General features: G+C 35.5%; 2 protein-coding genes across 3 annotated transcripts in view; both read left to right on the top strand.

Moving 5' to 3' along the window:
* Nucleotides 1-582: 582 nt before the first annotated feature.
* On the top strand, nucleotides 583-23,707 carry Ip259 (NSA2 ribosome biogenesis factor-like IP259). Of its 2 annotated transcripts, none has more exons than XM_089093531.1 (2): nucleotides 583-640; nucleotides 22,833-23,707. In XM_089093531.1, the coding sequence occupies exon 2, from the start codon at nucleotides 22,861-22,863 to the stop codon at nucleotides 23,641-23,643; it is 783 nt and encodes a 260-aa protein (XP_088949657.1). In that variant the 5' UTR covers nucleotides 583-640; nucleotides 22,833-22,860; the 3' UTR covers nucleotides 23,644-23,707. The 2 variants fall into 2 exon arrangements, with proteins under 2 accessions (XP_088949657.1, XP_088949658.1); XM_089093532.1 differs by lacking the exon at nucleotides 583-640 and adding an exon at nucleotides 702-726.
* The window catches only part of RpS27A (ribosomal protein S27A), a 32,328-nt gene continuing 8,705 nt past the window's right edge, over nucleotides 617-24,239 (top strand). The window contains exon 1 of the mRNA XM_089093533.1: nucleotides 617-640. The gene's annotated coding sequence lies outside the window, so the exon portion shown is untranslated. The remainder of the gene's footprint in view (nucleotides 641-24,239) is intronic.

Below are 24,239 nucleotides of genomic sequence, written 5' to 3'. Positions count from 1 at the left end.
AGTCATTAATTTTAAACCTAAATAAGTACCTACCAGGTAATACCGATGATTTGTTGTAGTTTTCCAGTGCGTAAGCAGCCATCGCACATCAAACAAGAACGGCGCCAATCATTTAATTTTGATAATTAGACCTAACCACAGTTTTGCCGGTACAAGTAGACCTAAAAAAATGTATGTTTCAAACCAACTGTCATCTAAAAGCTTCAGGAAAAAATTCACGCCTATGGAAGTTCGGTGACTGGGATCAGTCTAAGTGACAAGAAAGATTTCGTGTCATTGCTTGTAACCCTTAAAAACAGCTTGATAAAGGAGCTTCGTCATAATTATTTAGTTGTGCCACAAAGCCTCAAAGCATTGATTACATTTACCTTTAGTGTTGGTGGCACAATATTAAAGCTATAGAAACTAATTTACTGTGAAGTGTAAACTAAGGAATTTAAATTAATTGCCTTTTAGCTCTACATCGTTTCATGTTCAACGTAACATTATCGTTTCGAAATTTGTACAAAAATACTTTTCGGTAAACTATGACGCTCCCTGTAATAAAAAAATAATAATAGATGGCATAGTATTATAGTAAAGTTTCTTCACTTTTATCTGTGAAATTTCTTCTGCAGCTGTGAAAAATATCCGGAATAAGGTAGAATATCAAAAATTTATTTAACTTGTCAAAATTAGTAGTTCTTTCGTGAAACAAGTGGAAATGACGTGATCATCCTGTTTCAGGTCATTTATAATTATTACGGTCATACATCTTCTTTTGATTTTTCTTCCATCTCAGACTAGGGTTGCCAAATAATTGGGGCGTTTTTTCACTCATCAAAGTGCTAAGATCTTACATCTCTAGTCAGAAAATGCTTAAAAGTGAAATCTTTGAACAAAGATCGTACATCTTTGGTCGTTTTTGTGCAAACGTCTTTCATCATTCTTCTCTGATCAGCGGTCTGAGAACAAAGATGAGTAGATCATTAAAGTTCTCTCATCATTGTTCTATATGGCAGAACAGTGGCGTTCTTCACACTTTTTGCTAACATCAGTGAGCTGTAAGATCTTAGAACAAAGATGAGTTAAAAAACAATAATCTTTGCAGAAAGATGTAAGATCTTAGTGCTAGGCTAATAAACAGGCCTAATGTTCATCAAGCAAGTCTTGCTAAACAATTTGGTTGTAGTCCTTGAGTTAGTTCTGTTTGGGTAGTATTATTGTGCAAGCTCCCTTCTGAACAAAACACCATAAAAAAAAATTACCCTTTCATTTGTATCCAATTAAGATCATTCCAAAATGTTGTGGCTGATGACTAGTGTTACTGTATTCCAGCCCTCCTCCTGTAATGGGTTCAGATATACATTTAAGGTTACTTATAGGACACATCAGATAGGAGAAAGAAATGGCAAAGCTGGAGTTTCACCATTAGCTTACTGTATTGGGTAGCCTAGGCCCCAGACTAGGATATGAAAACACTTATCTGTGCATAGTCTAGGCCTATTCAATTTTATGTTCTTTCCAAATATACCAATAAGAGGTAATATTTATTTTTGTTATAAATGCAACTGGTAAAATTCTACTTTAGCTACTTTTGGCTATCTTGGAAAGGGGTTAACCTAGGTTAGGAAAATAAAATAGTAAAATTCTACTTTGGCTGTCTTGGAAAGGGGTTAGGTTAGGAAAATGAAACTCAGGGATGGGTCTACAGGTTAAAGTAGCCTATGTCACAGGAAGGTATTTTGAAGTACCTACCTCTAGAGGCTCCTGACCCTTGATGACCTTTAAAAATCTGTTTTAAATGTGAAATCTTGTAGAATAGATCTACTGCTTAAATGAAGTACCACAAAATTATTTTCAGCTTCACAACTTTGTTCAATCCCCTCTAGGCCTATTAGCTTTTTTTAGCTATACAAGCTGTAGCCTAGGCCTATATCAGCCTAATTTGATAGGCTACTGTATTGTAATGTGTTGGGTATTCCCTATTACTATGGGTTTTCTGAATTCTTTACATTTGAAATCTATGCTGAATTCTATGTCTAGGTGATTGCAACAGAATTGTTAGAATTAGCCTAGATATCCCTTTAGGGTAGAATTAAGGGCTTTATCAGAGGTTTTCATAAGATTATTTTCTGTCAATCAATGTTGTCTCAAACAAATTCAAGTTGTAAAAGTATACTGAACCCTTGGCCTCACAAAACAAACATACACCACCAGGAAGCCATGTGTGATAATGAAGCTTTATAAAGCCATGGTCTGTGCTCACCTGGAGTTTGACTTAACTCCCTACTTTAGTACACTGTGGAAAAAGAGCAGATTCATTAACAACTTATAAGTTGCTGCAAAGGGACCTCTTAAGTAATGTCTTCTCCTTGTCCCTCTCAACTACCACAAGAGGACAAACCGGAAGCTACAGGTCTCCTGTTGCACCAGACAAGAGTGCCAGCACTTCTTCTCAGGTCATTGTATCCTACTCTTGAACAGCCAGTCCAAAACCACCATCCAGTGCCAATCACAGAAGCCTTAAAGAAAAGAGTTGGTTGATACTGTGTCAATGCTGAATAGGGGCTAAACTGAGATGTCAGATCATACCTCAAACCACCACCAGCAAGATTTTTTCCATGAGCCTCAATACCAAATTATCTTGCTAGACACATGATTTAAGGTAAAAACTTATGCACATTCTGACAGAGGTGTGAACTTGAAAAGACTTCTAGTTCTGTTCTGGATTATTGAATTATTAGTGAACATTATATTTATCTACTGCACCAATTTTCTGAGTTAAAAATGTGCCACTCCTATTCAATTTTACCTCTTGGATTTTCTCAGCTGTTCCAGTTGTGCTGATAACATGCTTTTTTAAATTAAAACCTGCAAATTTAATGGGTTTGTGAAGTATTAGCCAAGAATTTAAATCTGAAAAGAAGATCAACATTCTTTATTTTAAGAAGTGTTCTTTTTTCAGAAATTTTGCTGGGCTACCAGTTTCAATGAGGAAGATTAATGTGAAAAAACCCCAAGGCCAAAATGCAAATAAGTAACAATAAAGCATCTAAATTGATGACAACAAATTTGAAATAATAGAGAGATAGCTTGCACTTTTTATTTAAGAGGTTTGTTTTACTCTGAAAAGTTATACTTGGACCTTTGCAAGCCCTGGAAACATAGAAGTTTATTTTATAATATTTTTGGAAATGGGAAAAAACTTCAAATGTATTCTTGTGGATTAAAAGGTCAATAATAACAATTTAAAATAAAACTAAATTAATGAAGAATTGTCCTACTGATGGTTTTGAAACCTACACCATATTCAAATGTATTTCCAGGAATGTGTACATGCTAGTTTTTACCTATATTCAAAAATTACCTTTTTCAATGGACTTCATTCCCCTTTATCTTAAATAATTCCTTAGATAAGGCCTTCCTAAACTATGGGTCATAACCCCAAATGTGGCTGCATAGCAAAATTATGAGGTTGTAAGAGATTTTGATGTCAAATATTTAAAAAAATACTCTTCTCAGTGTTGCTATTATTTCCTGCCAGACTGGCTTATTTTGATGGTGACTGGTGGAAAACTTTAGAATCTACCAACCACCTTAAATATTGGCTAATGTTACTGGGATTTGACTTACTTTTTGGCATTAACTGCTATTTTGGGAAAAAATTATTTTCTTTAACAATCTGGCTTGTTTTTTGGTTCACCTCTTGGCAACACTGGCTCTTCTGGTGTATTCAACTGTCTGTGTTTCACTGTAACAAAATATATCAATTATATAACAAAAATATATTGTAACACTATTACCTTAAATGACCTTAAATCGCACAAGCCAGCAATAAGGACGAATCCTGTAGACGTCGGTCAATGATGATGGTGGCTCAGCTCATTGGGCACATCCCAAACTGTGTGCCATGGCTTGCTGCACCGATCTCTGTCAACAGCTGACTTGAAGGCTTCAGTATTAGGGGAACTGACTGCATTCTGGCTAAGGGAATTCCAGAGGCCAACCACATGGTTGGAGAAAAATTTGTTTTGCAGCCTGGTATAAGCACGTTTCTGGTAGAGCTTCAGGGGGTGCCCTCTTGTTCTTGACAAACTATCTAACTGGAATAAGTCAGGGATGATATTGTGGTTGCAGATCAATTTGAATGTCATCAATACATCTCCTCTCTTACGTCGGTATGTGAGAGATGGTATTTTGAGCCTCTGAAGTCTGGTAGAATATGGCAAATTTTGAAAACCCCTTATGCATTTCATTGCTCTCCGCTGCACCGATTCCAGAATCGATTGGTCAAGCTTGTTAACTGGCGTGGCAATGGACATCCCAAATTCTAATTTTGGTCGGATCAGGCCCGTTAGGAGCTTAGTAATCACTGCTGGAGATCTACTGCAGAACGTTCTCTTTATTATACCAAGAGTTTGGTTGGCTTTGGCTACTGCAGACTGCGTGTGTAAGTTGAATTTGAGCTTGTTATCAACCAAGACTCCCAGATCTTTTCGCAGTGACTGGTTGTAAGTGGTTGTTTAAAACCACCATTGGAGTCCATAAAATACTGGCTGAGAGGGTTGTTTGCTCCAAAGTGTATGACCTTGCATTTCTGGATATTAAATTCTAGTTACCAGGTTTTTGTCCACATTGAGAGTGCATCAAGATCTGTTTGGATGTCTTTGGTACTTTGGGGGTCACAAATTGGACCAATTATTTTGGAATTATCAGCATATAAGCATAACTTATTCTTTATGATTGAAGACGCATCATTAATATAGATGTTGAATAGAGTTGGGCCCAAAACCGTGCCTTGGGGTACTCCGCTTTCTACATCTGCTGATTCTGAGAAGAAAATTGATCCACCATCCCCAAATACTCTTACCACCTGCTTCCTGTTGGTAAGAAATTGCATCGTCCAATTTATGACTTCATCGTGGAGGCCTATTGCGTGAAGTTTAGAATTTAGCCTCCTATGACATACTTTATCAAATGCTTTCGCTAAGTCTAATAATATCATATCAACTGGGGATCCCGTGTCCATAAGGTCTGTGACATGCTCGTAAGCGTCAATGAGGTTAGTATCAACTGATCGACTGGGGCGGAAGCCATGCTGGCTAGGAGATAGTAGCTTGTTCGCATTTAGGTGTTCAATAATGGCTGAATTAACTATGCCTTCAAGAAGTTTTCCCACTCCCGAGGTGAGACTAATTGGTCGATAGTTGCTGGCTTCATCTCTGCTGCTTCCTTTATGAACAGGTGTAATGTAAGCTTCCTTCCAATCTTGTGGAATAGATTTAGTATTTAGGGACTTTTGGAATAGTAGGGTGAGAGGCCATGATAGTACTGCATATGTCTCCTTTAAGAGCTGAAGGGGCACTCCGTCAGGTCCTGTTGATTTATTTGGGTTAATCTTCTTTAGTCGAGTCTCTACATCTACTTTAGTAATATTAATGGGCGGCATACTTTTTTGAATTTCGTACTGCGGGGGGTCTGGAAATGGGGTATTATCTGCAACTGTGAATACTGAAATAAACTGCTTATTTAGTGCATTAGCCATCTACCTTGGGTCACAGATTTTAGATCCATCTTGTACAAGTTGAGCGACAGAATGCCTTCCAGGCTTACCCGATGACGCATACCTCCAAAATTTCCTAGGGTTAGTTTTTGTTGTAGCTGCCACTGATTCCTCATATTTCTCGGTGATATTTCTGGAGAGACTTCTAAGCTTGTTACGCGCCTGCTTATATTTTGTGTAATAGTCAGCCTGGTTTTGATTCTTTGTGTACAGCTTCCAGTATTTCTTTTTTCTGTTCCTAGCCATTTTTATTTCTTTTGTAATATACGGGAGGGTTTTTGGTTTCCTTTTCCATTTTGTAGAAGAGTGATTTTCAGTAGCCTTCAATAATATTCTTTTCATAGTTGTCCATGACTCTTCCACATCTGTACTCTCAATGAAAGACCAATCACATTGAGTCAGTTCCTGACAAATTAGACTGTAATCAGTGTACACGTGTTTTGTAAATTCTAGTCTTTGAAGACGCAGTCTAAAACTGCAAATTATGACAATGTGGTCACTAGCTCCAAATGGTGGTAGGGGCTTGATGCTTATTATAGACTCTTGGTCTTTTGCTAGTAGTAGATCAAGTAGCAAAGGGTTCTGGCTATTTCTATATCTTGTTGGGAAGTTAACTGCCTGGTACAAAGAATGATTAAATAGGCACTCCAGGAATGGTCTTATTAAACTATTTTCAGAAAAACCAAATCCGTTGACCCATTGAATATTTGGGAGATTGAAATCACCAACAATAATTATGTTTCCTCGTAGCTTCATTTTAATATCAATTGAAGTACTCATAGCAAGTAAGAGGATTCAAGGCTAGGGGAACTGGGGCTTCTTTACATGCATCCAATGTAAAATGGCCCACAAGGCAGGAGGACAGATATCCACACTTGTTCAATATATGGTTCATAATCTGTATTAATATCTATGCTTCTTAGCTTTAGAGAGCTTTGGATGTACACGGCTATTCCTCTTCCTCCTTCTCTAGATAAGTTGGTGACCAAGGTATAGTCGGGTATCTGGATCTGGGTATCTCCAAGAGAAGTTTGGTCCATTTAGGTTTAATCTCGCAGAAAGTGTAAACGTCTGCTTTTTCCGTCGAAACGGCATATTTTATCTCATGGAGCTTTGACGTTAAACAATCTACGTTACTGAAGACAACTTTCAGACCATTGTTCATCCAATGCGTGCAACTTTTATTTGGGCTATTATCCAGATCATTACATTCCCCAGACTCTATGCTGCTGTGGTTTGAAACGTCACTCATGAAAACAGTCTGCTCGGAAAGAATACAGCTTACTGATCTTGCACTGTAAAAAGATTCACTTGATTCATCAATAGCACTTATTTCAACATTAGAAGACACAGGGCTATTTACACTACTATCTATATTTCTTTGAGAATCATCTAGTTCTTGTCCATTGCAGCCGGTGCTGTGAAGGTGGGCACGTTTTTTGGAACAATTCTGTTGCCTCGAATGACTAGGTTTTCTTCACCATTAGCTTGTCGCACATGAAGTACTTCACACAGCTTTGTCCTGTTTATATGGTCGGCTTTTGAAACATCATTTTTAAACTGAATTTGGCCTGTCCCTTTTCTCTCATATTACTTTTGCAGGATCACTTTCTTAATTTTTAATTCATCAACCGAAAAAATAATGGGGCTCGCCTTACGCGAATCATTTTCATTCCTAGAGTTATTGGGACTGACGAGGCGCCAAACATTTTTTACAGCTATCCGCTGTAGTCGGTATTCGTTACATAAGAAGTCACTAATGAATGTCTCATCATTGGGTAGCGGCAATACTCCGAATGCTAGGATATTTAATTTGCGTCTTTGTTTGTCTCTATCTTCAGCGATCAATTTTTTCACATGGCTCTCGAGTTGCTGGTTCATTTCATCTTTAAGAGATTCTACTTGAGATTTGATTAGCTTTTGTAACAGATCAGGATTACTAGCAGCCCCGGGGCTTCTTCAAGCGAAGCAATACGAGTCTCCACATCCTTGAACTTGGCATCAATGTCTTTCTTGAACTCTTTTTTAAACTCACTAAATGACTGTTTAACTGCATTCTTGATTTTAATATCTAGGTCCTGTACAGCAGTTATTACAGGTTCAAGTGGTTCAAGCGTTTTGTTAACTATGGCTTGTATTTCAGCTGCACTAGCGCCACTATGGGCATTACCTTTACAGACAGGACACTTCCATTCGCAGCCTAATCTCCTTGTCATTTTTGTCAGAAGATTATACTCGGGTTTGCTAATTTCAAGGCAATCGATGCAAAGCCATTGTTTACAAATGTCACAGTTCATTGCACTAGATTCTTCATCCAGACTCTCATCACAAGCAGCGCAAATGTCTTTGCCTTTTCTTGGGCTTTCTCGAAGCCTTTTTGGTGGCATTCTGCAACTTTCAGGCACTGATATCAAGGAGACACCAAGTAAAACGCAACTCAGGTAACAGGTAATAGAACGCAACTTGGATAACAGAATGCAACCAGGAACACTAGAATGCAGCGCCGCTAGGTAGTGTTAGTGTAAAGTCCAAACTTTAGGATAAATTATTGACAAAAATCGAAATAAACGACACAATTTGCTGCAAATGATTTGCTCTTGGACAAATAACTCTCGGCAGATACCACTAGAGCACTTGCCACAGTTACTTTCAACTCTTCTGCTAGCTTTTCCTCTTCTGGCGCTCAAATGAAAGTATTATATCTCGTCGATGCTCAGAACGCTGAATTTATTGCCTTGACAATTTTCGAAGTAGACAGAACGTGGGAAGTGCAATACTCAAATCACCTATTCCCAGCAGTTTAAGGATTAAAATCCCGCTGGTACCAATTCGGCCTCTTGTTTGTTTGCTAGTGCTCCCTTCTGCACAAATGATCGACTAAAAAAAACACGAAAACGGACGAGCCAACGTAATCAATGCTAGTTCTAGTATTTAACGTTTGGCAACTGCGCTTTATTACTGGCTGCAGATTTAGAAGAAGGAGAAGAACACTAAATTCAGCCTGGACTTGTATACAAACAAACAGCTGTTTATTAGCAGACAAAGGACAAGTCCCTTGGGAATTGAAAATTAAAATTTTCTAACATCAAAAAACAGGTAAATAAAGTGAAACACCAGGGAAAACCTCTTAAAATGAAACTTAATATCAAATATAAGCAGGTATGGTAATATATGGGTAGAAATAAATGTTCTTTCTCACAGATTTGGTCAATAATCCTTTATTCACTTTCACACCTCCCAGTTGCTGTTGTGTTATGTTTCATTTTATGAAACAATCAATTATTAAATGAAATATGTTATTTATATATATTTGATTTTAGGATCAAAATAGTTTTTGGCCATGGATAAATGACTGAACTTAAATAAGAGTGGTAATGACACAGATGATAATGCAATAAAGTCTCCTTGGACAGGACAAAGTTTTGTAAAACAGGCATCTAATGTGCAAAAAGACAAAATATATGATGGTTCTTTTCTTCAATTTGCCTTTACATTTCAAAATTGTAACAGTTATGAACAACCAATTTGTTTGAACTGTACTAAATTATTGACTCCAGAGAGTGTAAAACTATTAAAATTAAAAAGAAATTTTGAACCAAAGCATGTTTTGTATGTTAATAAACCAAAGAATATTTTCCAAGACTGTATAAATATTTGAATAAAGAAAAAATCTTTGAAAAATGACCATTCATGAAAAATATTTACCAGCAGCATATGGAGTGTCATACTGCTTTGGTAAAAATAAAAAGCCATTTACCATTGGAGAAGATTTTGTACTACCTGCTGCTATTAAAATTGTAGAAATACTAAACAAGAGTAAATATGGTAATGATTTTCGAAATATTCCTTTGTTGAATCATACTGTCTCAAGTAGAAGTTCTGATATGAACATGGACCAATTAGTGCAACTAGTTACAGGAATTGGAGAAAGCCCAAAATTTTCAATTCAATTGAACAAAACAACTGATATTACTAAATTGGCTAAGTTGTTAATATATGTCAGGTATGTTTATAAAGAAAGTGTGCAGGAATAGTTGTTGTTTTGTTGTCCTATTACGGGCCATACTACAGGTAAAGACATATGCTGTAAAATTGACAAGTTTTTAAAAACTTGAAGTTCTGAATGGAAAAATTGCTTTGTAATATGCACAGATGGTTAAGAGCAATGACTGACAAAATATTGGTTTTAAATCATTTTTTCAAGCAGCTCATTATGATCATATAACTTTTGCTCACTGCCTTATTCACTGAGAGGCCCTTACAGCAAAAAATAGCACTGGCTTTTCTCTGTCTACAATTACCCAGCGTCTTGATGCAACCTATTGCAAAATACTTGATAATTTTGATAAATTAAACAATGTGCTTCAAAATACTGTTCAGATTACAAATTTTTTAAGAGTCATACCCTTAATAGTCTCTTATTTTCAAATCTCTGTAAAGATGCAGATTCCAACTTTATTGTTATATACAGAAGTAAGATGGTTGTCAAGAGGTTAAAGTTTAAGATTATTGTCATTAAAGAATAGAATTAAAATATTTTTAATAAAGTGCTTCAAAATACTGTTCAGATTACAAATTTCATTAAAGAATGAAATTAAAATATTTTTAATAAAGGAAAATACTAACTTGCTGTTTTTTCCAAAATGACTTATGGCTATTAAACCATGTCAACTTGTCCCTTTAAGGAAATAAATTGTAATATATTTACTTTGAATGATTATAAAATTTGGAAATCAGGATAGAATTTTGTTTGAAATGTTTTCCAGTGTCAATAATCTTATAATTGAGAGTAATCATTGTAAACTTTTATTGGAAATATTATTTTAGATTAGTTAGAAATACATTTACCTTAAATTACCTTAATATTAAGTATTGATTTCAAAAAGGTAGCTTGGATCCAAAAGCAGTTTTGGATTGGTCTAAGTGAGATTGGCCAACTGCCACTTAAAGCTCAAGAAGAGTTTGCTGAGCTTTGGAATGAATCAAACCTTAAACTACAGTTTCCAAAAAAACTTTTGACTGAATTCTGGACCAGCACTAGAATTGATTTTCCAACAATTACTGATCTGGCATTATATGATCTTCTGTCATTCAACATGTCATATTCATGTTCTTTTCCCAGCTTTAACATATATTAAAACCCAATATTGTTCATCACAAAAAAAAATGTTGGAAGAGGTCTTTTGTCCAGCAATCTCAGACAATCCGCCAAGAATAAATAAGTTATGCAATAAAAATAATAAAAACAGGCATGTCCATGCTATTAAATTTTTATTTGAGTTTAAATTAATACTTGCCACTACATGACTGTGTTCAAATATATTTGAGCAAACTAAGATGGTAAGAATTCCCTTTTATTTATTTCATTGCAAAAAATTAGCAATTTCAATAAAAAATGAGGCATATAATTTTTTTTACCTATAATAAATACAAATCTACAACTTTTGTGAAATTTCAATATAAACATTTGTATATATCAAAACAAATTCAAAAACTACATGTTTCATGTGTATATGTTTATTATTACCTATAAATAAAAATCATTAAGAAATATTCAGGCCTATTTATCTTTCTTTTATATCTATATGGGGTTACTAGGAAACTCAGAATCATCTATGAGGTTGTGAATGAAAAAGGTTTAAGAAGCCTGGTTTTAAATTATACTGCTTTTCAATTTAAATTTGGAACAACAAAAAATGTTAAAACAAGTAAATTTACTTAATATGAGTGAAAAGACAGTTTTTCACTGTTTAATTAAAAATGTACCTGCTTTTATTATACTTTTTTGTGCAAATTTAACTTGATCTACTTTTCTTAGATTATTTAAAGTCCATTTCAAATCTAGAAAGATCACTGGTGGGAAGGGTCTCAAGGCCTCAGTTTCTGTTGCCCATGAATTTAAAGGATTTATGTGTTAATTTTTAAATATTAGCTTTAGTTTAACAAATTTAACCCTACTGTACGATTCAGTCCTCCAGAAATTTTGTTTCATATAAGCTTTGTGAATAAGTTAAGTTTCAAAACATTTTGCATGAATCTTTATAAAGCCATTCTCCACTGTTCATAATCTATAGTGCTCACTTGAAGAAAAATATAAAAGGACATTTAATAATAAGGTAACATAGTATGGAAAAATAAAAACATAATTAGTTGTTGTCAGGTGCTGCTTTTCAGTACTAAATAGACAAAATTACAAATACAAATTGTATATAAAAATGCAAAGAGTTGTAAGTACTCAGCAGCAAATTAAGTACACTAGTAGAGAAAATGGATCAATTGAACTGAAAACCCATAAATAATGTATTTGAAAACCTTCATTTCTTGCCAAGTAAACTGATTTCTTCCATGAATATTATTAATTGAACTTTACAATTAAAACAAATGTCTAAAGCCCCTGTTTCCAGATACCACCCCTGAAACTGGTCATCAAGGTTGGGCATAATCTATCACAGTAAAATATGTTTTTGGGCAATAAACTAAGTTTATGCATTGCACTTCCTAATAGAGCATCCACTTTTTAATAGAGTAAACAAGTTTTGAGCTCTATAATTTGTACATTTCTTGGAGAAAACGTAATGTAATTAGGAAAATATTTGCAATATAAGAGTGACACAGTACCTTGAAAAATTGCCATTGGGTTATCATTTTTGGTGTGCTGTCAAAACAGCATTTTGGATTTTAATATGTATGAATTTAGATAAATATATTCCAGGATTCAACATCTGCTTTTGAAATTACAAATAAATTTGTAGATGTATTAACAATTGACCCAATAATAGTCAGGCTAAAGCAATCATAGGAGAATTAAGATAAGGAATTAATCATCAAGCAATATTAATTTTTTTTTACATACAATTATTAACTGATCACAGAGGAGGCTCTTTGATCCCAATGTGGTAATAATGTGCAATTATACCACTACAACTTATCCTCAGATGAATTTTACAATCTTTTTCAGTACAATCCCTTTATATGGGCCTCTCTAAAAACTCAAGTTTGGTTGATGCTAATGAAATAAAATAGGATGACTATATAATAGTTTAGAAGCAAATTTGGGCTATATATTTGCACATTAGGGGGGGGGGTGGAGTTGGCAAAGTATTGCATATATTAAATATGTAACCTAACCTATGTACCTTTTTCCCTATCTAAACTCCCAAAAAAAAAAAACTTCAAACATCTTAAAACCACGCTATACAATGTATTTCACAATGTATTGCAGAGTCTTGAATCATCTTGTAAAAACGGGTTTTTCAACGCATCTTGTTGGACTTGTTTAGAGAGGCCCATATAAAAGGATTGTACCTCTTTTTCTTTGTCACTACAGAAGTAACCTGTTGGTTGACTGATGAACAAGGAATAGGGTTACAGTTTTTTAGAATGTTTTTGTTGTTGCTTCAATTAAAATGTAACTTGTCTTTTCACCAGCAATTTGCTTTTGATGCAGTAAAACCTTACTTCTTGCCTAATATATGCAGTTCCCATTGACAAGAATTGTCATGTTAAGTGGAAATCTTACTTTATAAGACTTGCTATGTTAAGCAGAAATTTTGTGTGAATAATTACAGGCACTGGAATAGTCACTCGGATGCATTTGTGAGGCTCGCCCTCAAAGAAAGATAAGTAATCTTTCTAATTATTATAACTATATTTCCGGATTAATTATGACTTCTGTTAATTTTTCTGAAACTCTACAAAAAATTAATCAAAAATTAAACGGAATAGAAATAGTTTCATCGCAGGTTCAAGAACTGAGAAACGACCTATCTGCTATTTCGTCGCGAATTGATTCGACAGTAGGCAAGTTCTCGGAGGATACGTCACAATTGAAGAAAGATTACCTAAGTTTGCAAGTTGAATTGTAGGCTACTAACGTAAAATTGCAAAGACTAGAAAATGAGTCTAAAAAGTGTAATTTGGTCCTGTATAATTTCGATCCTACAAACAAAGGTTCTTCGTTACGAGAAGATGTAATGAGAGCAGTCAACTTACATGTGCCAAATTTAGGGCTGAAAATGATGGACATTAGAGACATTTTTCGGCTAAACGCTAAACAAGGCACGCGACCGGTGCTGGTTAAGTTTACAAGTGGTTACATTCGTGATACTATATTGCGTTCAAGTGCGCACCTGAAAAGGGCGGGTCTTGGTGTTGTCCCGATTATACAAAGCGTGAATTGTCTATTCGTAACCACCTAAAGCCTTTTCTTGAACGGGCTAGAGGAGAAAATTGAGAAGCAAGACTAAGAGGGACAAAGTTATATATTGGTCAACAGTGTTTTACGTAGAGCTTTGATAAGCAGTCTGTAGTTGAGGTTACGAATTCCCCTAATATAGAGTCATCAGCGAGTACCATGACCCATTTTAAGGAAAATTTTCGGCAAAAGTTTCTCCGTGAACCTGGGTCTTTATCAGTGCCACAAAAAAGTTTAGTAAAGAGTTTTGTTTCTGAAAATAATTGGTTTAACCTGGAAGAACCTTGCAATTCAAAATCGCGTTCTGGATCTTCATCCTCATAAACCTTTCTTTAGTGTAGTGGAGAAGCTTAGTAGTGATAACGAAATAAATGGGGTGAACAGTGAAACTCCGGTTATTAAAAAAGGCTCCACATCAACTTTTGTTGGGCCTGTGGGGGCTCCCAAACATAACAGCCAACAAATTATTAGCCCAGATGACCACCTAAAACAGAAGAGCAAGTCGGTTAGAGCTGACGACCCTAATAAAATGGAGCCTAGGCGGCTATTTAACTCGTCACAACCCATTGGCTCAAAATGTGGATAGGATAAGCAGGGCCATGGCGCAATTTACGAGTGTCGTTTAGCGCATTGGAATGTTCAGGGCTTTTCGTATCTTAAATTAGAGTGTCTTCTTAAATGTTGTGATTTTTCAGTTGTATCATTAGTAGAAACGTGGCTGGAAAAAGAGGAGAGAATAGAAGGTTTTTCTTATTTTGGATCACAAAGAAAGCGATCACAGAATGGTAGAACTTATGGAGGAGTGGCATTATTGATAACAAATAGATGGCGAAATTTATCTCGATTGAAAAGTGTTTCATGTAATCTAGTATGGGTGCGAGTACCTTTAGGTAGTAACTCGTTTATCTTTTGTTCAGTGTATTTACCGCCGGAAACTAGCACTTTTAGTGATGAAGATACCTGTGAGATATTAGAAAATGATATGAATCGTTTTTCAGAACAGTTTCCGTCCGATTATTTTATTTTTCTAGGGGATTTTAACGGATATACAGGGGAGGACGAAGGAGCCCGTGAGGAGGAGGTGGGTCTCGAACTAGAAAAAACTAAGGGAGTTGATATGATTGAGCCGTCGGTTAGGAGGAGGACGAGTAAGGACGGTCATCGGAGAAAGAATAATTGGGGTAAAAATTATTGGATTTTTGTGTTAAACAGAATTTGGTTATTTTGAATGGGAGGACAGGGAAATATAAAGGAGTGGGGGATTTTACATGTTTTCCGGGTAGATCTTCAAGTGTTATAGATTATGGGGTTGTTAGTCTGGGGCTTCTTTCTTGTTGTGTGGATTTTGAGGTGATGGCGCTTGCAGGGTCTGATCACGTGCCTATTAGGGTTGAATTAGGAGGGGGAGGATGGGCTGATAGCAGGAAAAAGTAGTTTGGGGCTAAGGGAAAGATGGGATGTGAGCTTGATTGGAGGGGAGGTTTAAGGTTTGATAATGATAGGGAGGAGAAGTTGAAAAAGGTGCTAGCTGAGGACAAAGGGCGGGATTCATTTATTCAAAAGAGCGAGGATATTGGAAGGGAAGGGGATATAGCAGGTTCGGTTGATTTTTTGTCGGGGGTTTTGTATAAGATTGGAACTAAGGTGGCATGCAGGAGAAAAAATGGTAGAAGTACTGGTTTGATGAGTTTTTTTTATAAGGATTGTGAGGAAAAGAAGAAGGAGGTTTTAGTAGCTTTTAGATTGCTTAAGGCTAGTAGTACAGTTGATCTGGAAAATAATTTGCAGGTTTTTAGGGACAAGCGAAGGGGATATAAAAGGCTACTTAAGTTGAAGAAGAGACGTTCTGACTAGGAAGAGAGCCAAAAAATACGGGAGAAATTTAGCGTGAATGATACAACGGAGTTCTGGAAGTTAATTAGGAAATCAACAGAAAATAGAAAGTTGACTGATTCAGTCCCTCACGCCGATACCTGGCCAGAATACTTAGAACAAAATATAAAGAGATATACACCGAAGAGGACGAAGAGAGAGCTGATGAGGAGATGAATAGCTTAGAAGAAACAGCCGATTTTGAGTTGGATTCAGAGGACGCTAAACTACTGGAACCGGTTAGACAGGAGGAAATATGGCACGCCTTGAAAAGCATGAGAGGGACTTCAGCTCCGGGCATCGACGGAGTACCAACTAAGCTGCTGAATTGGTCAAGAGCGTGGATACTGCCAGCGCTTGCATTGATATTCTTGGCAATTCTAAGTACACCTCTATGGCCAAAAAATTAGCAGATATCGATTATGATCCCATTATTTAAGAAAGGAGAAAGAAACCTGCATAAGAACTCCAGGGGGATAAGTTTAGGAAGTTCTATCAGTAAGCTATTTTTTAGAGTCCTTTCTAGTAGGATGGATAAATGGTTGCATTATAAAGGTATATTAATTGAATGCCAGGCAGGGTTTAGGGAAAACTATAGTACAATTGATCAAATATTTTGTTTACAGGCTTTAGCTAGTAAATATACGAGGCATAAGAAAAATAGGCTATATACGGCGTTTTTGGACATCAGGGGAGCATTTGACGAAGTTTCAAGGAGTTTGTTGAAAGTGGTGTTGGTGAAATTAGGCTTGCCAATTAGGTTAGTAGAAGTTATAATGAAAATGTATGAGGTGGTTAAAGTAGTAGTGAAGGTAGGTATTTCTTATTCTAGGCCAGTTTTAAGTAATGTAGGCCTCAAACAGGGATGCACTCTATCATCGCGTTTGTTTTCTCTTTTTATTAATGATATTGAGCAGTATTTTAGAAATAGAAATGTCCCTATATTAAAATTAATGTCGCTGGAGCTGTTTTGTTTATTATTTGCAGATGACATAGTATTGCTTGCGAAATCGGCTCCGGATTTGCAAAAGATGTTAGAAATTTTGGATAGTTATCTGGAGAGTAAAAATTAGTTTTAAATATTGAAAAATCCGTTATATTAGTTTTTGGAAATGATGAAAGGGAAAAGAATAGGTTTTATTTTAAAGGGAAAGAGATGAAGGAAGTTAATGATTATATTTATTTGGGATGTAACTTCACAAGTTAAGGGAGATGGAGTGATCAGGTGCAAATAGTGAGTTGGAAGGGTCAGAAGGCTTCATGGGCATTATTGAAGAGTCCCCTTAGGCATCTAGGACCGGCAGATATTAAGATACAGAAGAGAATTTTTGAGACGAAGGTAGGCCCAGCATTGAGTTACGGTGGGGAAGTTTGGGGTTTTGAAAAAGGGGAAAAAATAGAGAGAGTTTATTTAGGACATTTCAGGAGACTTTTAGGGCTAAGCGGGAAATTTAATAATCTGGTGTTAAAGGGTGATCTAGGATTGTTTTCATTGAGAATAAAAAGATTGGTTAGAATGATAGGATACTGGGAAAAGGTGATTGGTTTACAGAATAATAGGTTAGTAAATGCAGCTTATCTGGAGGTGTTGCAGGATAGAAGTAAATGTTCATGGGCTTCCCAGGTGAAATCAATCTTAAATAGTTGTGGGTTATCAGGTGTTTGGAATGAAGGGAAGGGGAGAAGTCTGGAAGTAGGAAATGTAGCAAAACTAGTAAAGGAGATGCTTGAAGATCACGAGAGTCATAAATGGCAGTTTGAAGTTGCAGCCTCGGTGTACCTCGTCATTTACTGGTAATGGAAGGAAGTCTGGGGTTGGGATATTTATTTCAAAGTGGTTTTAAATAGTAAAGAAATTATGTGGTATATATAAGGGAGGGGTAATTTTCTAGCACTTGGAGAAAGGAGGAAATATTTAGGGAGGGTAAGGGTAAAGGACGGTCCTTACTCATGCCCTCTGTGGGGAGAAAATGGGGAGGATCTGCTTCACTTCATGGCCCTTTACAGGATTTACAGGATCTAAGGAAAGATTTATTTTTTGTTAATGTGGGGACAAGTGAGTGGTTGGTTTCAGTAATGGGATCAAAAAATTATGGGACAATAAGAATGATAGCAAAGTATATAAAATTGGGTATGTCACATAGAGATAGATTTTTGTAAAAAGGGGTGGGGTGAGTGTGGAAGGATTGTTGTATGTGTGTAATTTGTTCTCTTGTTTGTTATTTTTGTAGTCATGGCCCTTGATTGATGTAACATACATCTATCTATTTATGTTAGTTTAATGATATCGTGTGCTTTATTATGTTTTTGTAATGTTTTGTAATTTTGCGTTGTTATTGTTATGTAGGCTACCATACTTTGCTATGAGTGTTATAATCATGTTATTATTTTGTGTGATTTTCCTTTTTTTGCCATGGCCCAAAGTGGCTTTTATTGCAATAAATATCTATCTATCTATCTATACATCTTAATTATTATTGAAAATGAAGCCAACATTATCTACAAAAGTATGTACCATAGAGCTTTTTTTTGGGGGGGGGGGGGTTCCAGTTTTGCCACAGTGCTGTCAGCCCTTTTCAAAAACAGTCTTCACATATCATATTCATTCTCCTTACCTTGCAGACTATTAATCTCACTTACTCTTCACCAGTCTTATAAATTAAAAAAAAAAACTTCTAAAATACTATATTTTATAAATGGACTAAAAAGGGGGAAATAATTTTTTTGGTTCTAATACTTTTGATATACATACTTCAAAATTTTCTGAATGTTTTTTTGTAGAATATTCTTTAGAACCCAAAAATTTCCTTTTCCTTTTGCAGTCTAATTTTAAAATGAGGTTTTTTAAAAGTTCTTTTTGTATACAGTATTTATTTAACTCTTTTAATTGTTTAAAATGTGCCTACTTAGCTCTTCAATACATAATCTCAAATTTTAGAAACAAACATACAGATAGAGAAAGCAAGTTAAGTAACACGTGTTAAAATATAAACTAGAAGTATGAATGGGATGTAAACAACCAGTAGAAACATAAAAAATGTTGCTGAATTCATCAGCAGTTTACCTCAACCAATGTTTGGTTGCATGAAATAATTTTTTTTAATTCCTACTTTATAAGGATATGTATTCACTTGATACATTCATCAAGAATCATTTTGCTCCCCCCCCCCATGTTTTTTTGTCATTAATTGTATAAAGTTCATGGTGTTTCTTGGGTATGAATTTTTTCTAACATATTTCACTGAATTTTGTTATATTTTCATGGACCATTTTTTTGCTTGGTTGATTTTTTGTAACAATTGTCTTCTTTTTTTTTCATTTCTTTTACTGGACATCTGAAACACATTTGGCTCTATTAGAGCCTTGAAAATAAATATTATCTTATTCCTTACTAAACGGAGCATTGATGTGCAATTTGTGCATAAGGCTGGAATAGCTAATCCTTTTACTGTCTGCAAAATAATTGTGTCATTCCCTTCTGGATTTGCTTTTCAGGTGATAAGTGAAGCTTAACTTAGAGTTGAATTGCATTGACTTGACTTTACTATTCTGTTTCTGTTTCCTATAGATTGTAATGAGCCTGTTGTCAGACACAAGGGATACTCTTGATCACCAGAAATTAGGATATACCCAATACCAGACCCTTATGTTTTGGAGAGGGGTTCAAAGAATGTGTTCCTCCAAGTGTTCTTATAGTGTTCTTATAGAGCCTTTAGATAATTAATTAAAAAAACTCCACAAAACAAGCTTGTCAATGAAAAGTAAAGAGCTCCATTAGGCCAAGAATAAGCAGAAATAAAGTCAACTAATCTTCCATGGGTAAAACTACCACAAATCACTATGAAGAAATAAATGGAACTCAAAATGAACAGAAATTACAATATATAAACAAGTCAAACACAAAATGAGCAAAAATTAACATGAGTAGGGTTGATAACCCCAATGTCTTCTCAAGACCAGAAAATAATTAGCACTTTACATAGAAAAAAATGACCATGGATTGTCAGTTTAATTCTTATATATATATATATATATATATATATATATATATATATATATATATATATATATATATATATATATATATATATATATATATATATATATATATATATATATATATATATATATATATATATATACCAATAATAGCTTTAGTAGTAATAGTAGTAGAAGTAGTAATAGTAGTAGCAGTACTAATAATATGAGTAGAAGCAGTAGCAATAGGATGCAAATATTTTCTTTTGGTTTGTTCAACATCCCCCACAATAAGCCCTGTTAGTTTCATCTTCACAACCTGAATACAGCGGGCATGCTGTGATTCAGTTAACCTCCCCCTCCCCCCTCAAAATTCATTGAAAATTTCACCTTCATACTTTAGCCATAATTGTAATAGTAATCACAATAATTGTATTTATATAATTAGCAATAGTATTAGTAGTAATTGCAGTAGCACTAGTTGTAGTAGTAGTATTAACATATTGTCTTTTGATCAGTAGAATATCCCTCTCATCAAGTGCTGGAAGTTTCAGCTTAATTTGTTAATTTTATGACATTGCTGATATGTCCTTTTGATAATCTATGTTCATATACTTCTTAAATATACTTTCATATACTCACATACGTTCATATACTTTTCATCTCAATGCTCTAAGCCTTACAATTAGTTGCAATAGAAGTAGTAGTGGTAAATTTAGCATTGTTTAGTAGTACTAACAATAGTGTGAACATATTGTCCTTTGGTGAGACATAGTGTCTTTTGATATAGTTCAAATTTCGGCTCAATATTGTAAATAGAGTACTAGTGGTAGCAGGTGTAGTAGTATTGATAGCATGCAAATATTGCCTTTTTGATCATCTCCCTTATCATTTCCTGAAAGTTCTAAATTAATATACTCAGTCTTTCCTGAGTTGCACCCTTTATACAATCTGTATACACATAATGCTTTTTGATTTAGGTCAACACTCCCTTCAACATTCTCTGAAAGGCTCACCTGAATACCCTTCGTCTTCTTGGAAAGGAAAATTTAAACATGCATACCTTTCTCAATAACATGTACTATATGTACACAATGAACCAATTGCCTAACTTTCAGCTCTTGCCCTGAGGACTCTGGGGAGGTTGACATTCCCAAAGATCTAATTACTGAACCTTTCAACAATATTGATGCTTGGATGCAATTGGATGCATTTTGGGAAAATAAGACGAGGGGGGGCTAGCTACCCTCTAATCACTTCGACTGTTAAAAGGGTACTAGATCCTCTGATAACCAATCCGATGAGCCCCCTCCAAAGCTTATACAACCACCCTTTCTATAAAAACCTTATCAGGCTATAACTTACAGCCCTTGCCCTGAGGGCTGTGGGAGGGTTGTCATCCTCAAAGACATAATTTCTGGACCTTTCAAGTATGCTGAACAAAATGACTATCAAGATTTTGATTTGGTTTGTTTGGGGAAATGATTGGCGTAGGCGGAGGAGGGGGGGTATTGCCCTTTAATCACTTTCTACTATTAAAAAGGCCACAAGCCCTCTCAATTTCCAATCAAATGAGCCCTTTTTGAAGTTCCTATGACAACTTCTATACAAAGAATCCTGGTCTAAAACAAGAAAAAAATAATACATTGTGCCCATATGGCTCTTTACTTTGGCAACACTTACTTTGGCAGCGCTATTGCGCTACCCATGATATAGAATAAGCTCCAAAGAAGGGGGGAGGGTAGAAATTGGAATATCTAATAATTTATGAGTTCCAGGAATATTTCTGGTCTATATTATTATGAAAGTAAAGAGTAAAATTGGAGCCTTAACGAGCAGATTTTTTATGCTCTTTGTTCTGATTGGATAGCAACCAGCCCCTGTCCTGAACCGTTTTTGATATCTGCTCATTTTGTATCCCTTTAGGACATTAGATAAACATTTCAGGGTACCCATTTTGTTCAGGATATTTGAAAATATCTATAAATTTGCATCCAATGCCATTGATAAGGGGCATAACTTATGCAAAGTGTCAATTCTTTACAGGTATATTTTATAGTAGGAAAAAAGGAGCGTGTTTGATCCTGGGAGTCCAGTGGTGTGAAACTTACAGGAATTATTTTCTTGGTAAAAAAAAATCATCAGTATTTTGTGTGGGAAGGTGAAGGGGGTTAGGGACCCAGAAATGAGCCACAAAAACTTTTTACTTATCAATTTAAAACACATTCGTAAGTCATTCGGCCAATGAGACTAATGTGGCAAAAATTATTCAAAGGATTGGTCCCTCCTTTAACAAAGGGGGCCAAAAAAAGTGTCGATCTTTTCGGATGGGCCTGAAACTTAAGACTAAGGGACCCCACTGCAGGAGGAATATAAATTGGCCCCTCAAAATGCAGAAAAAAAAGGCCAGAAAAGTACCAGAAACTTTCACTTCAAATCAAAGCGATTATTTTAGAAATTTGGGAGGGGGATTATTTACTGAAAATTTGAAGTTCTTGTGGCCTTTTCAAAGGCCAAAAGTTACTAGAGGGTTATTAGCCTCCCTCTCAGTCCTTTTTCTGCTCTCTGACCCTCCTCTAACCAATATTATATGAAATAATTTTTGAGATATCTGTTTTGTTCAAAAAATTTGAAATGTCTAATTTGGTTTCATTTGGGGTTTGTATCAACACCACAACCCCAATGTTAAACTGAGTCTTAGCCTGATATTATTTTTAAACTGTCAGAAATATGAAAAAAGACTTAAACTGCAATAAAAATGTAAAAATAAATTCTATAAGATTTTTTGTGCCAAACTCAGCCTATATTTTGGAATATTGATAAAATATTCTTTAGTTCCATCTTTTCTTCATTATTTTTATTTGTCATACTTTCTTTGTGGCTGCTCAATTTTGCATGTGGGAATCATTTTTTGTGGGTGAGTATTCTCCTTAATTGAGAAGAATAAGCCTAGCACCATGGCAAATATGTTTTCTGAGACTTAGGGATAAAAATTTTGTTTTGACAGAATTTTTTTTATTGCTGGTTTGTTATCAAAAAAATTTTGATACAAAAACTAAAAATATTGATAAGTTTTGGTATTGAAATTAAATCAAGCAGTAGATTAAAAAGAAAGAAACCGCTACTTTTTTGTCTATTTTTCTTCCAAGAAATAAATTGTAGATTGCTCTGTTAGGGCTATTGTTTAATGGCTGTCAGTTGAATAGATTTGTATGATTTCTAAAATGCCCTGTATTTTTTCAGGGAGTTAACTGACTGACAGCCATTTGCAATGCCCCAGAATGAACATATTGAACTTTTCCAAAAGCGATATGGCAAACGTTTTGATCATGACCAAAGACAGAGGAAGAAAGAAGCTCGAGATGTCAAGGTCAAAGCAAAACTTGCTAGAAGCCTTAAGGGAATGAAGGGAAAGTTGTATGGCAAGAAGAGGTATTCTGAGAAGGTACAAATGAAAAAGACTTTGAAGGCTCATGAGGAGAAATTGACAAAGCAGAAGAATGAAGAGAAAACACCAGAGGGTGCAGTTCCTGCTTATCTGCTTGATCGTGAAGGTCAGTCACGTGCCAAGATTCTTTCAAATATGGTGAAGCAGAAACGTAAGGAAAAAGCAGGGAAATGGGATGTACCTATTCCAAAAGTGAAAGCTCAATCAGAAGCTGAGGTTTTCAAAGTTGTAAAGAGTGGAAAGACAAGGAGAAAGGGGTGGAAAAGAATGGTGACCAAAGTGACTTTTGTTGGTGACAATTTTACTAGAAAACCCCCTAAATATGAAAGATTCATTCGTCCAATGGCATTGAGAGCAAAGAAAGCTCATGTCACCCACCCAGAATTGAAGGCCACCTTCTGCTTACCAATTATTGGTGTAAAAAAGAATCCTAGTTCACCAACTTATACCAGCCTTGGTGTGATTACAAAGGGTACAGTCATTGAAGTTAACATTAGTGAGCTTGGTTTGGTCACACAGAGTGGAAAAGTTGTGTGGGGGAAGTATGCTCAAGTGACTAATAATCCAGAAAATGATGGATGCATCAATGCTGTGCTTCTTGTTTGAGGTCTCAGATCTCTTTTATTTCTTTTTGTACTCACTTTCTGGAAATAAAACGCTTGGATCTATTTATGTTATTGTTGCTTGTATATGTCTATTCTACAGTGTCTTCATCTATTGGATGCAGAATGGGCTTTTCAGCCCTTTTCCTTTTGACTCCATATAAGATGAGTTGGGGTTCTGTGAGTGGTTATTGTTTATCTTGCAATGGCTCGGTTTTGATTGTGTGTCTTGCAGTAGCTCTTTTGATACTAGGAACTGAAATTTCAGGGAATATGTTTTGAGTTCTGTAATCTATATGCAGCTTAGGTCGTTTAGGCTCTTAACTTATGGTGAGATTTTATGAATTTTATGGTTAAAGCACTTACCCTCGGGGTTATAGGGGATTCGTTAACCCATGAGTTATAGTTATTTGACTTTTGCACTATTCTTAACAAAATGGCTATTTCCAAATTCTGATCAAATGCATTTGGGGGAAAAGGGGGATGAGGGGGGGGGGGGGTGCTGGTTACCGTCTGAACGATCAACTTTTAAAAAGGGCACCTGAACTTTCAATTTCAAATCAAATGAGCCCCCTCCAAAGTTTATATGACCAACACCCT

Source organism: Artemia sp. Qi Xiang Cuo, chromosome 8 (genome assembly GCF_049724085.1).
Source record: "Artemia sp. Qi Xiang Cuo chromosome 8, ASM4972408v1, whole genome shotgun sequence".
NCBI classification, from domain to species: Eukaryota; Metazoa; Arthropoda; class Branchiopoda; order Anostraca; family Artemiidae; genus Artemia; species Artemia sp. Qi Xiang Cuo.
The sequence above is the reverse complement of the archived record's forward strand: the minus strand, read 5'-3'. Positions and strand labels throughout refer to the sequence as shown.

Coding starts and splice junctions, on each gene's coding strand:
- Ip259 (XM_089093531.1), top strand. CDS start 22,861: ATGCCCCAGAATGAACATATTGAACTTTTCCAAAAGCGATATGGCAAA.